The sequence below is a fragment of the Mustela lutreola genome, chromosome 3, assembly GCF_030435805.1.
Source record: "Mustela lutreola isolate mMusLut2 chromosome 3, mMusLut2.pri, whole genome shotgun sequence".
NCBI lineage: Eukaryota > Metazoa > Chordata > Mammalia > Carnivora > Mustelidae > Mustela > Mustela lutreola.
The window spans coordinates 45,153,568-45,168,976 of record NC_081292.1 but is presented as its reverse complement, the minus strand read 5'-3'; the positions used below and the strand labels follow the sequence as shown (position 1 = coordinate 45,168,976).

The 15,409-nt window shown below is 37.1% G+C and overlaps 1 protein-coding gene across 1 annotated transcript in view; it reads left to right on the top strand.

Moving 5' to 3' along the window:
* NECAB1 (N-terminal EF-hand calcium binding protein 1) overlaps nt 1-15,409 on the top strand; it is a 218,656-nt gene that overhangs the window by 91,909 nt on the left and 111,338 nt on the right. The window contains exon 5 of the mRNA XM_059166058.1: nt 6,429-6,526. Coding sequence (XP_059022041.1) covers nt 6,429-6,526 — 98 coding nt within the window. The remainder of the gene's footprint in view (nt 1-6,428; nt 6,527-15,409) is intronic.

Below are 15,409 nucleotides of genomic sequence, written 5' to 3'. Positions count from 1 at the left end.
TCTCTGTAGCCGGCTTTCCCGTTCCAATACCCGCAAGCTCTGCGACACTCAGACACCCCCGATCCTTCTGTGACCCTGCGGGACCTGAGGCCACGCTGACCCCGCGTGGGCTTCGCTCCGGTTTAGCCTCTGGAGCGATGTCCCTCCGCGGAACAGACTTTTAAAAGTCCTGATTTTGTGCGCGGTTGCTCCGCCGCTTGCCGGGAGCCGGCCCCTCCCCCCGGGGTCTATCTTCCCGTCGCTTTGGATTCACTTCTCCGCCGGTCCTACCTTTCAGAAAGTGGTTGTTTTTCTGTTTCCAGAATTGCTGTTCTTCTTCTCTTCGATCTGCCGATGGATTTTCAGGTGTTTGCAATCTTTAGATAAGCTATCTAGCTGATCTCCGGCTAGCTGAAGCAGTCTCAGCTTGCTACTTCTCCGCCATCTTGACTCCTCCTCCTGTTTGGGGAACTTTTGATTACTTAATCAATTTTATTACTAGTAATTGTTCTATTCAGATTTTCTATTTTGTCATGAGTCAGTCTTTGTAGGTTATATATTTCTTTTCTAGGAATTTATCCAAGTCCATCTTGTTTCAGTATATAGTTGTTCATAGTAGTCTCTTATGATCCTTTGTATTTCTATTGTATCAGTTATGATGTCTCTTTCAATTCTGATATTTAATCCTCTTTTTGTTTTTCTTGGTGAATCTAGCTAAATGTTTGTCAATTTTGTTTATCTTTCAAAAAAAGAACACTTACTTTGATTGACTTATTGACTTTTAGGTCTCTATTTCATTTATTTCTGCTCTGATCTTTGTTAATTTGTTCATTTTACTAACTTTGGGTGTCATTTGTTCTTTTTCTAGTTTCTTGAGGTACAGAGGTTGGTTTTTTGAGATCTTTCTTATTTCTTGGTGTAGGTAGGCAGTTAGCTGTATGAACTTGCCTTTTTAGAGCTTTTTTTTCTACATCCCATAAGTTTTGGTATGTTGTATTTCCACTTTCTTTGTCTCAAGTTGTTTTTGGCATCCTCTTTTGGTTTCTTATTTGATTCATGGTTGTTCAGAAGCATGTAGTTTAATCCCTACATATTTGTGAATTTTCATTTTCATCTTGTAAGTGATTTCTAATTTATATCATTGTGGACAGGATGATTTCAGTCTTCTTAAATTTATTAAGACTTGTTTTGTGGGGGTGCCTGCGTTGCTCACTTGGTTAAACAACTGCCTTCTGCTCAGGTCATGATCCCAGGGTCCTGGGATCAAGCCCCGCATCAGGCTCCCTGCTCAGTGCAGGGAATTATTATGTAATTTTTTTAATGTAATGTTTATTATGTAACTGTTTCTCCCTTTCCCTCTGCTGCTCCCCCTGCTAGTGCTCTTTCTCTCTGTGTGTGTCAAATAAATAAAACCTTAAAAAAAATTTTTTTTGTTTTGTGACCCAGCATATTCTTTATCCTGAGAAATGTTCTTTGTGTATTTGAGAAGAATTTGTATTTTGTTGCTTTTGGATGGAATGGTTTGTGTGAGTGTGTGTATATGTAGGTACATACATATGTATGTGTGTATACATAGTCCATTTGGTCTAATATGTCATTTAAGACCATTGTTTCTTTATTATTTTTCTGTCTGAATGATTTATTCATCAATTGACCAATAAGTGGCATATTAAAGTCCCTTACTATTATTGTCTTACTCTCTATTTCTCTCTTAGATCTGTTAATATATGCCTTATATATTTATGTGCTCCTATGTTATGTGCATACATGTTTACAAATGTAAATTTCTTTTGGTGGGTTGATCCTTTATCATTACATAATCACTTTCTTTGTCCTATAATCTTTGTTTTAAAGTTTATTTTATCTGATATAAGTATAGCTACTCTAGCTTTCTTTTGGTTTCTGCTTGCATGGAATATCTTTTCTTATCCCTTCACTTTCAGTCTATGTTCTTATATCTCAAGTAAGTCTCTTGTTGGCAGCATATATAAAATCCATCCATGCATTCTGTCTTTTGATTGGAGAATTTAGCCCATTTATATTTAAAGTAAACATTGATACATATGTGCTTATTTATATATTGTTGATTGCTTCCTGATTGTTTTGTAGTTCCTCTGCTCTCCTTTCTTTTTCTCTTTTTTCCTTTGTGATTTGATGTTTTTCTGTAGTGGTATAGTTCAGTTTTTTCTTTGTGTGTGTGTGTGTGTGTGTGTGTGTGTGTGTGTGTCTACTATAGGTTTTTGTTTTGTGGTTACCATGAAGTTCACATAAAACAATTTATAAATGTCTGTTTTAACTTGATAACAACTTAAATTTGAATACATTCTGAAGCACTACAATTTTATTCCCTTACCACCATGAAACCTTTCATGTTTTAGATGCCACAATTTACATATTTTTATCTTGTGTATCTGGTAACAAGTTACTGTAGTTATTATTTGGACTCTTTCCTATTTTAGCTGTCATATTAGCTTTGTAAGTGATTAACCTCCATCTTTCCATCATGAGATTATTCTGAATTTTACTATACTTTTCCCTTTATATATCATGCCACTCTCTTCTCCAAAGTTTCTGCTAAAAATCTGCTTATAGTCTTATAAGGGTTCCTTTGTACCTAAGAAGTTGGTTTTTCTCTTGCTTCTTTTAAGATTCTCTCCTTGCCTTTAACTTTAAACAGTTTAATTATAATGTGTCTTGGTGAGTGTAATTGTGGCTACACCTTAATGGGAACTTAATGGGTTTCCTGGATCTGTATGTCTGTTTCCTTTCCCTAGGTTGGAAAAGTTTTCAGTCATTATTTTTCCAAATAAGAGTTCTTCCCCTTTCTGTCTTTCTTCTCCTTCTGGGACCCCTATAATATAAATATTGGTCCACTTGATGATTTCCTATAAGTCTCCTAAGCTATGCTGACTCTTTTTCTTTTCTTTTTCTTTTTGCTGCTCTGATTGGAAAATTTCCACTGCCCTTTCTTCAAATTTGCTGATCCTTTCTTCTGATTCATCTAGTCTGCTTTTGAAGCCCTTTATTTTACTCTTCACTTTAGTTATTGCATTCTTCAATTCTGTTACTTCTATTTGGTATTTTGTATCTTTGTGAAATTGTAATTTTATTCATTTGTTCTTCCAAGTTTGGCTGTCATTTTTATAACCACTCTTTTGAACTCTTCATTAGGTATATCACTAATCTCTATTACAGTCTTTTTTTCTGAAGTATTTACTTTATTCTTTCATTTGGAACATATTCCTCTGTTTCTTTATTTTTCTTGACTCTCTAAGTTGGTTTCTGTGCTTTAGATTAAAAAACAAAACAAAACAAAACAAAAAACAAAACAAAAACAAAAAAACCCCCACACCTCTTCCAGTCTCAAAGGAGTGTTCTCTGATAGGAGGTGTACCTTGTCTTTCAACCCTGCCATAGCTATTGGTTTCTCTCAAATCTTGTTCAAGTAGCCTACTTCATTCTAGTAGTTCCCAGTAAATGAGGGTGTGCCAAGGCTGGTCAGTGTCCTATAGAGGAGGATCTCAGTCAACACCAACAGTTAGTCTACAGCATCAGACCTTAAGTAACAGCTTTTAACCTTTCAGGGGAAGGCAGGTGATGGTGATCTCTGTTGCTCCCTCTGCACAGATCACTGGGTGATAACCACTTAAGAACTGTTTCTTTCTTTGCTATGATCCTATTGAACTCATGAGCACAAGCCCTGCTGGCCATCAGAGCCAGGCTATCAAGGATGTGCTCTCTTGGCAAAAGCCCCAAAAGTCTGGGCGCCAAATGTGTCCATAAGCTCTTTTCTTTAAAGACACCTATGACCTGGGGTAGGGCTAAGAGGGAGCATAGTAGGTAGTGATGTCGACATTCGCATTCTCTGGAGAGGATTGTTGTTGGCCCCTAGATGTGTGTTTAATTATAAGCCTGCTTCTCATACTATAGCTATGAAGGTAAGCTAGTGGGATTTTTTCTCAGAAAGACTATAGGTGTGTTTCAGTCTGCCATCTCTGTGCTATGCCATGGGGATAGGGGGCTACCTAGTTAAGAACTCTTTCTCCATGACCCTATGGGGCCCACAAATGTTATCCCCCCTGGCCACTAGAGCAAGGTAATACAGGGATGTCCCCTGCTTTTCCCTGTACTTTGGTTATATTTTGTACCTGATTTCTTGAACCATTTTCTGGAATAATGACCATATGTATAGCAGTTGTTGCAATATTTATTTCCCCTATCTGGTTATAGTATCCTTAAATATTCTGTCTTTTTTGTATTCCAAGCTTTTAGTACAACCCATCGGGCACACAAAAAGCACTAAATAAATGTGTGTTAAGTCCTGGAATGACCAAATGAACCTTCACCATCATGAAGTGGAGGGTAGGAATCTCTCCTAATATGTATATTAAGTGTCTCTGGCTCCTTCATCTAATTTCCTTCTTTGAGTTCATTGGAGCCCTACTTGCTCTGGGGCACATCCCCACTGGTAAATTATAAAACAATTTGAGTGGCACTGACCTCAAAATAACCCTTATCCTTAATCTCCTATCCAGGGCTTGGGTGTTGTAGTTCTCTCTGTTCTGAGAGTTATTTTCTTTGTGTTCTAGTATATTGCTTGGGGGGGGGGGTAATTTTTTTTTTTCCTCCTAACTGCTTTGATAACTGAGATGAATGACTGGCTGAATAAATGAAGGAAGGAAGTCTAGATAGGTGTCAGCTCAGAAACCTCATTGTCTTCTCGTGTTCTTTATCAGCATAAATGAAGGAAGGAAGTCTAGATAGGTGTCAGCTCAGAAACCTCATTGTCTTCTCATGTTCTTTATCAGCATGTACCCCTTCATAAACTTGATTTCACAGTGGAAAGGCAATTTATAGTCTCTCCAGGGGGCCTTCATTGATTAAGTCAGATACCTTGTTTATGAAAATATTTTAAAAGGTGGTGTTCCTTCATGTTTTGTTTTTTTGACCCTTATTTTTAAGCACTAAATTTTATTTTTCACTTAATATATTCTGCCTTCTTGCATTTGAAATCCCTATTACAGTCTTTCTTGAGTTTCTGTGTATATTAAAAATATGCTAACAATTTTACTTTTTTCCATTTTCTTTATACGTTTTGCTTGTTTCAACTTAGTGTGGATTCTATTCTGCTAATTATTTTAGTCAAAGTTAATATTCTGTAGCCACATTAACTGCTTGCTAGTTCATGAATAATTTCGTTGCAAATAATGGTGACAAGGTTAGATATGTTGGTCAGCACTCACAGAAAATCAGTATCAGAGCCAAGAATTAAAACATTACTCTCAAGCAGGTATTTAAGACATATCTGCTTTCTTATTTATTTTCCAACTAAACCCTTCCTGAAAGAAGCTTTATGTGAGATGATCTGCACCATACATTTTTTAAGTAATGCATAGTCAGGAATACATTTGCTTTTGTCAAAAATATGACATGCATTTTTAATGCATGTGTACACAAATTATAATTTGACAATGATAATCTAGACTTGATTTATTGCTCACCTATGTTTATTTTTTCTTAGATGATTTCTGCACATTTACTAATAAATCATTCAGTGGTACTTCCCATTTGTTATTAGTGTCAATGTCAACAAATAAATAATTCCATCTTGAGTATTAAAGTTTCCATAAAAAATGCTGACATTTATCCCAGTAATCTCAAATAGCTTTATGTTGATTTTTCTTCTCATTCAACTTGATTCCACAAATAATTATGCATGTTAAAGAGAGGCAATAATAAACTACTGCTCATCCAAAAATGAGTTCATAGGAGTGGTGAGAGCTAATGATTTTCTAGTGACTGAAAGTTCTAGGTCTTTTCAATATATGATTTCCTAGACCAGATCTCTCATTTCAGAAATATATAGGTTTCTATAAGTAAATATGAGTTTTGCATTTATCTCTCCTATACTTCAACTTGTTTGGGAAGAGTCTGTATCCCATACTCTTAATTGTAACATCCAGTGTATTATTTATCCTTACCAATTGAAAAATATGGTTAACATCTGTTTTGCTCTGCCCATCCTTGTGTTTTGTAGCATTGTTAATTCTTAACCATGAGAGAGTTTACCTTGTTTAAATGTCTCCCAGGAGAAACAATAAAATGTAGTTTAATTTTTTGCTTAAGCTATTATTGTAATGGGTGCTTTAATAACATGCTTTAATAACAATTTTTTATTGTGACAGTCTTGTCTGTAGATCTAGATTCATTTTTTCCCTTATTTTTTTTTAGAGCATTCTTCAAGGATAATGTAATCATTCAGTTTTTTTTTTTTTAATTTTAATGAAATGGCTATATTGACACACTAGTCTCTTATGGAAACTTTCCAGTTTTCAGTTACAACCCTTTATTTGTTTCACACATTAATGGAGTAGATCATCAGTTGATTTTGTTGTTATTTTATGACATCTAAATGCAAACATGATTTTTTTCAATATTTTTACTTTCAGAATATTTTTCCCAGCACTTGGGTGAATATGAGAATGTACTAGCAGCACTTGAAGACCTAAATCTTTCCATCCTGAAGGCAATGGGCAAAACAAAAAAAGTAAGGAAATGTTGGTGTTTATTTTCTGTAAATATCGTCTTTGAAAAAATTTTCTTGGAAATCCTGCCTATTTCCTAATGTATCATAAAAGTTTACATTGGTGTTTATCACTGATAACTTACTTTCTTGATTAAATGAGCTATTGTAGTCATGCATAATACAATTATAAAATACTGGGTGCCAGAATCCGTGCTTTTTGCTGAGGATAAAAAGAGCTGTTCAAACAGCTCTTAACTGTGGTTGGGAGACAGGTGTGTAAATAAGCAATTACAATATAGTACAACAGAGGGAAGCACAAGATGAGGCATCTGATTTGGGCTAGAAGAGATGACACCTGAGCAATTATAGATGAAATCATAATTAGGGAAAGGTGAAACAGACACATGGAACAGCATGTACAAAGGCTCTGTGTTGGAAGGGGAATGGGGTAAGCCCCGGGCATTCAAGTAAATATAGTCTTTATTATTTGTTATTTTTTCATTTTTATTTTTTATTTTTTTATTTATTATTGAAGTCTAGAACACTGAGGAGTGGCAGGACGTGAGATGAAACGTGTGGTAGAGAGGAGGTGTACTTGTCAGGATTTTGTTGGTGAACCTGAGGATTTAGAACGGTTCCTAGAGGCAAAAAAGCCAGCCACATTTTCAGCAAAGATATGGAAATTCATGCAGTCTTTTGAAAAGATCATATAAAAAATTAGCTTGAGATTACTAGGGTGGGTGGGGAATATAGGGAACAGGATCCGGAAGATGAGTGAGGAAGCTAGTTCACTAACCCAGGGGAGAGATTTTGGTAGTTTAAAGGTATTGTTTAGATGATATGGAAAAAAGGAACTTAACTGTACATAAGTTGAGATCCTATCAGTAAAACTTGGAAAAGGAATGAATATGGTGGATGGGAGGACATGTCTAGGATGAATCTTGTTTTTTAGTTTATATGCCTGGGTAATGGCATTATCTAAATAGAGAATGCTGAAAGAAAACCAGGCTTGAGGAGGTAAGATTGTAAGTGCACTTTTAGACATGTTGAATGTAAACTGCTTTTGGAACATCTAAGGAAATTGAAGTAAATCATTAGATATATGGATCTGAATCTGAGAGGTGAAGTCTAGATTGGACAAATGTTTGTGGATTGTTAATACTTAAAGAACCTGAATGACATCAACTGGAGAGAGAATATATAGTAGAAAACGGACAGGACCTAACACTGAGCTTTAAGGAACTTCAACTTTTGTTGGTGGGTGGAAGAGAATGAGCCAGCATGAGAGTCTGAGAAGGAGTGTGTAGAAAGAAGAGAGGGAATGTGGGAGATCATGATGTCCAAGAGTTGGGAAGAGTATTCCATGAAGCACAGAGTGGTTGATCGCATTGACTACTATGGAGCGCTCAAGAGAGATGAGAATTGTCTATCAAAAAAAGACTTTTTAGCATGTGAGATATGTAACAAGAAATACACATTTTTTAAAGCTTACATGGAATTTCCAGATAAAGACAGCAGACTTATGTGTACATCACTGAACTCTGCTTGCTCCTGAAGCCCTCGAAGGAAAACTAAAATAAGATCTTTTTAACGGGAAAGTAACAGAAGTTGGGAACTGGAAAGCCAGTGAACAAGTGGTCCCTGGCAGCAGACCTGACATGTTTGATGGCTTGACTTGTAGTGGAAAAGCAGAACGCCCCAGCTTGTTGGAAAGGAACTTGTGGCACTAGTTGCCACTGGAAAAGGGTGGGAATTGTTGAGCTAAAACAGGGGGACCTGTTGGAAATCTGTGATTCCCTGCCCTTCTCCACCCAGCTGAGCAGTTGCCTCTTGTTCCAGCCAGCTAGAAAGCTTGTTCCCTGAAAGGGTTAAAGGAGAGGGTCTCTGCCCTGGGGTGGTATGTCACCACAGCTGAGAGATTAAGTAAAAGTTTACAAACCAAATGAAAAGACTCCAGCTCCCCCCCATGTACCCCGCCCCCCCCAGAGTGTTGACCACTCAGAGGGTTGGCATCCACATGGCAGACAAGGAGATGTTGTCTCTGAGAAATCTTACCAATCACTTGAGAGTCTCTCTCATGGTAGGTAGAGCTCAGCCTGATCTCCCTCTTCTCCCCTTGAATCTTAAAATCTTGTCCACAGCCCATCCTTAAAGATGCTCCGTTAGCCAAGTGTCACCAGACTTATTACAGGAAAGACAGAGACCAAGACAAACCAAAAAGGGAGGAGGGAGGAAGGAGTGCACAAAGTAACACAGGGGACTCTACATGAAGATGAAAACTCCCACTCAGTCTCCTCAGCCTCCTCAGAGGACAAGAGAAGATACTGTTTCCATGAAAAACAGGGCGACAAATGGAACACTGAAGAGCTCTTTAAAATTAAAACAAGAGAGCAGAGCTAAAGACTTAACAGAATTCTGGAAAATAAAGTTTAGAAAGTCTCCAAAAAAGTATAGCAAAAGAGAAAGCATAAGCCAATGGGAGCATCAGCGTAAGCTGTCCTATATCCAAATAACAAATTCCAGAGAGAAAGAAAAATGGAATCTGAAATACACTTTCTCTTGATCTATTAAGCTGTATTTGAAAAGTACATAAGATTTTATTCCTTGGGACCCCTCCAGAAACGGTAATTCTTCCAAACCTCTTCTTAGTGTGGCTGGCTTCTCTCCTTTTTCTTTAGGTCTCACCTTTAATACCATGTCCTCAGTGAGGTCTTCTCTGACCACCTTATCTGAAAGAGGTCATCTCTGAGGATCTCCTGTTCCTTGCAGACAATGATCAGAATGAGTAACTATGTATTTTGTTTTCCTTGTCTGTAAGGAGGGAGAAGGGCAGTATCTTTTTGGAATACTAAGAGCTTCACACAGGGCCTGACAAAATGTACTCAAACATTTATTGATTGGTTAAATCAATTGACTTAAATGGATAGTCATACAGCTCTAAAAGCTAAGTAATTTACTCCTGAAAGAAAAATTGCTCCCAAGTTCCATCTAAGAAGTATTGAGATATCCTTTCCTTTAATGGGAAGGAAAAGCAAGTATCTAATCCTTTTTTTTTTTTTTTTTTTTTTTTTACAAATTATGCTAAACTCCTGTTCTATGAATTAATACAGCAAGGCTTTGTTAAATCAAGATCAACCTGTTATTTTGGTTTTTGTTACAAAATGTATTTTTTTTAAGATTTTATTTATTAGAGAACATGAAAGGGGGAAGGGTCAGAGAGAGAATCAGGGTCCCCACACTGGAGAGCCTGGCATGAGGCTCGATGCCGAGACTCTGAGATCATGATCTGAGCCAAAGGCAGACACTTAACCAACTGAGCCACCCAGGCACCACCCACAAAACCTGTTTCTTAACAATGACCCTTAAAAATGCATTTGATCTATATAACCATATGCTTAATCAAGGACAAAAAGATTTTTTTTAATGGTCAAAATATAATTGGGAAAGGTTCTTTGTGTGATAGCTCAAAGACAGTGAAATGCAGGAGTTTGACAGTTTTTTCAAGCCACTGTTGAACTGATATCTCCATACTGTCTAGCACAATGAACCCTTCTGAGTGAGAGATCCAGCATTTCTTTTTGAGAATCTCTCTGTATTTTTACCCAGATGAAAAGTCCTGTCTCAGTAGGGAGGGCTGACTGTTCTAGGCTTTTATGAAAAGTGAAATGCAAGCCATTCAGGCAGTACATCTGTCTGCTGTGTCAGAGAATGGATAAAATGGATTACAGCTGCTTAACTGACACCCCAGGAGGTGACTCAGGACAGATCCCCTCTGTCACCGTTAGTCCCCCTCCTCCTTGTGTTCCCTTAACCCAAAGCCCTCAGGGCTTACCTGGATGATTCTGCTTTGCTTATTTTTCAGAATAAACACCATAGGTCCAATTCTAAATGGTCATTTGAAAGCCTTGGAAGTAGCTAAAAGCAGAACTCCCTGTCTGGCTTTGGAATCTCACACACACACACACACACAAAATACTGGGCTTGTCTGTTACATTTTTTCTTTCTACAGGGGGTGAGAAGCTAATGTACATCATTAGTATGTAATGTACTTGCAATCTCAAAGCAAATATAGACTTCTGAAGCTGAAGTTAAGAGTCATCTTGTGCCATTTATATAAACAAAAATGAAATTCTGGATTCCCTTAAACCTTTCCTGGTAAGGCTTAAAAGGAAATGGTCATAAGTTAAAGTGAAGAATGGTATTCTTAAAATAATTACCTACATTGTGAATGATTAGTTCACCTTGATGAGTGAAGCTGGGATAATGTCCAAAATTAAAATGTATACAAATTTTATAGTTTTCTCCTGGAAGCTATTTTTCAAACAGTACATTCTACATTTTCAATTATTTTAAGAAAAAGAAAAATAGACTTGAGTCCTCGTTTATTGGGTCTCTGTTTTTCCCTTCTTAAATCTGTCTTTGGGATCTGTAGACCCTTTCCCATCTCTTCTTCATCCCTCTTTCCTTGTGTTTAGCATCTGTGCTCCATATTCCTTTCACCTGTTAAAACTCACTATTTTTTCTTTTCATTTATGAGAAAAAGAAGTGTGTGAGTGTGTGTGTGCGCACGCGCGCATGTGCGCGTGCTTATTCCTCTAAGAAGAAGAAATAGCAGTAGGTATCAGAATTCCTGTCTGGGGAAAACATTAATTACTACAGTTTTATGCAGGATTTATCATTAAAAATTTAAAAAAAAAAATTCCTTTGTTTCAGACAAAATATAGGAGCTGAAATAGTACCATGTGTGGAATAGTGAAAACATACTCACGGGCTCATAGAAGGCAGACACATAATTTTTATGGTTTCCTTACAATCCTTTTAATTTCTCTTTAAAAATAGAATGAAAAATACTCATAGATTTCATAATAGCATAGGAAAACAAGCTTATTTGACATCCGATTTGAGATGATCTGTCTTCTGTGTGAGTGTGTTTAGGGAAGAGGAGGTAGACACTAGAGCCATGGAAAATAGGAAAAAAGTATCTGGAGGTTGCAAATTTCGCACAGTAAGAGAGAAGCCCTATGTCAGGCCAATGGTTTAGAATTTTCCTTCCACAAGTCCTAACCAGACTTGTGCCCAGTGCTGGCAAAGAGGAACCCCAGGCCCTTGGAAAGTCTAGTCTGTTAAGTCATGGGGAATGACATGGTTTTCTAGGAGACCCACCTTCCCCTGAAGGAATCTGCAGTGTCTACTAACTTAGAGGAAGGAATCCTGGGCTGAGGAACTTGCCACCACTGAGGTCAGAGAGCTGACCCAGTTTATGTGAGTATGACTTGGGGGATAAATTAAAGGTGAGAAGAGACCACTTTGAGATTACTAGTGGGGTTCAGACAATGGTGCAGGTGATTTTTTTTGAGGCAAGGCCATCAACTGGTGACTAGGAGGAGAAGGGACCCCAGCTCACAGTGAAGTCTGGCCAAGCTCAGGACTTGGAGTGGCACCCTCCCCAAAACCACATCAGTAATATTTCCTAACCACTGCTGGAACCCTGCCAAACCCCTGGCAGCTGACCTGACTTCCCTGAGCCAGGTTACCAGAAATCAGTTTAGGGCTTGAGTGGCTATGAACAAAAAAGGAATGAGGAATAACAATTGATGCAAACTAAATTTTATATAGTGCCTTCGAGTTTTCAGTTTGTTTTAATATATGTAATTTCATTTATCCTTCATAATACCCCATTGAAGAATGTCAGGCAAATAAAAATATACTCATTTTTAAAATGGGAACCTGAATCATAAGGTGGTTAGTTGATTTGATATCATAAAACTAGATTTAAACCCAGTTCTCACTGGAAATTTTCCTGTTTAAGGTTTATGTGGTCCCAAATGCAACATATTACAAATATGCAATTCTAAGTTGTATCATGGCACACACAAAAAAAATGGTCTTTGAAATGACTGAACTCTTCAGAGTTTAGTTGTGGATCAGCAAAGTCTGGAGACTTCTAGCTTTCATGGTTAAGTTATTTTCAGCTTTGTTTTAGGCAAATGAACAAATGGGTTTCCAGAGCTTTGTGTAATATGTGAAGAGCACATGAAAGAAATAGAAGTAGATAACTAAATGCTAAAATAATAATTAAATACAAATCAAATATGAATGGTAGATAAGCAACATTCTAGGCAAGGAAGTTCATACTTTTTTAAAATAGTTCGTTGTTGTCCGAGGAACAGATGACAGTTACCTAAAAAACAAAGGAAGTTAACTACCACGTCAAACAAGAGAGATTTAACTTTTTACCTGGAGAGTAAAATATATCCAAAGAAAGGCTAACATACTGGAGATCAAGAAGTAGAAATATTGGTGGCCTGAGCTCTGGGTAGATTTATAAAGGATCTGAAAGTATGCAAGTAGGAGCCCACCTGATTTTCCCCCCCAAGTATCTAACTACTCTGACGCTATTTCTCCATTTTTTTCATGCCAACCACTAAAATGCCACATTTAATCATTTGTTAAATACTTATACTTGGATTTGTGCCCAAGCTCACTGTCCTATTCTAGTTAGAAAATTATACTGTCTGGTATTATTAATGTGTTATCTTAATTTTTGAATACTTGAGTATATTTGAAAATGTGAAAATGCAAATCTACCCTTCCTGTTCTTTTTTTCCAGAAAGTTGTTTTTCTCATGTTGCCATGTGTACATAAATTTTATAGTTGCTTTCCAACCCTAAGGAGAAATTTCATGACAATTTTTATGGATTTACATTAAATTTGTAACTAAGAGAATTGTCATCTTGGTAATATGCCTTCCCATGTAGGTACATACATCCATTTCTCCAAGCTCCTTTTTGGGTCTCATTAAATTTTTTATGATACTTCATAGGATTTCAAAACACATCTTGTTACATCAGTTCACAGGATTTTATATTTCTGTTGGTTTTATAAATGACCTGCTTCTCCATATCCCTAATGTAATATTGGTAGTATATGGGAAAGTAATATTTTTTGGTATATAATTTTCCTAACCAGGCTGTCTACCATCTTAAGTAGCCACTCTGTGACATACCATTTGTCTTCCTTCCTGATATTATGGGTTTGAACATTGAAATCCATGGCTACTTACTGGAAGAACCAAGCCATACATCTGTCTTCCCCAAAATCCAACTCACTACTTAGTCTTTAGCTTTCTGACTCACCTTCTCCCATTATTCTGATCTGAACTTTGGAACTGTACCTTATGCCTGTTGTTATGTAAGATTTCAGATGCTTCAATGCTATAAGGCCATAATAAATGTGATGCTACACTTTAAAATCTTACATCTTAGAGGAACAAAATAATTTTCCACAATACCAAATAATACTTTTTAAAAGTTGTCACAAAATACTACAAATACAAACTTGTAATATATATTTTTTTAAAGATTTTACTTATTTGACAGAAATTACAAGTAGGCACAGAGGCAGGCAGAGGGAGTGGGGGAAGCAGGCTCCCCACCAAGCAGAGAGCCTGATGCGAGGCTCGATCCTAGGACCCTGAGATCATGACCTGAACCGAAGGCAGAGGATTCTAACCCACTGAGCCACCCAAGCACCCCCAAGCTTGTAACATATTAACAGATTTTCTATTTTTATCAGAAAAGAAAAAATGAGTAATATGAATGAATAATAAAATGAATGAATAATAAAACAGTGAATAAAAATGTATATAGTTAATTGTGGGGACATCAGGCTACGAATAAACTTGACATTCAAAAATGAGAGATCAATGTTAACTTAGTGGGCAGATAAAACTCGGGGAGGAAGTGAGACTTAAATGAGCCTCAGAGAAGGGGCAGGATTTTCATAGAAAAGGGAGAGAGGAGGGCCTGCAGGTATCAGCCCTTCTTTAATTTTTTAAGTGGGTAGTTAGGGACTGGTTCTGCCAGAGGCCTCCATTCATGTCCAGAAGAGACTATGGTTTATCAGTGGTCAGGGTGAAGTCATGCTGACTGTAGTTTGTCACATTTCACCTTAATTTACTGTCTCTTGAATGAGTGTATAAAAACCAAGCAGTGATCTTGCAAATACTCTTAAGACAACTTAAAAAAAAAAATCCAACAAATTCCTGGACATGTGTCAGAGGCCCCAGGGAAACTTCTAGTGTACCCCTAAATCCACAGGGACCCCTACAAATAATCACTTTTTTCATGATCACTTTCTATTTTCAGACAATCCTTCCAACCCTGTTCCCTTCTCCCACCCCAGCCAAAAATAAGATATAGTGAGAATTAACTGTATTATGTGTCATGTCCCTGTGGTTTTGAATAGCTGTTTATTTTCTTCATGGAAATCTTTTTAAAATTTATCTTTCTTGAGTTGCTGGCTGGAGCACTTAATTTCTAACAAAATTGGGAGTTAATTATCTGCCTAATGTAGTTAAAAGTACAAAATACACTACATTATTTAAACAGAAAAGCTGGTTTATTTTGCCTAACGATACAGTTCTAAACTACAGTTGTCTTTGTGAAACTATAGCTCTGTTTCTGAAGAACTGATGTTTGTTCAAAGCTAGAGAAGGGAAGGAGACGTTAATGCAGACATATCTAGGGGGTACATAGCACAGCCTGTGATTCTTCTGTCATGAGAATGAAATTTGAAGAGACTTGTTTCTTTTGCCCGAAGTGGAAGAGGGCAGAGGGAGAGATTAAAAATGGGTCTGCGGTGTATTTCTGGATCTGACAGGCATCAATTATTATCATGTCATTGTTCCTTCTTTTTCTTGTTTGCTGTTGCAAAACAAGGAATACTAAATGCCATTTGAAGATGATTTCTTTCTGCCAAAGTCCTTATTTGAATAGCACATGCAAAAACAAGATGGATGTGGTGTTCCACCTGTGGGTCCTGTATGGCTCCAGGATGAGAGAGCTCATGCCACGTGGTTTTGTCTATCCCTTGTGGAACGATTTATTCAGTGGTCTGGTGGCT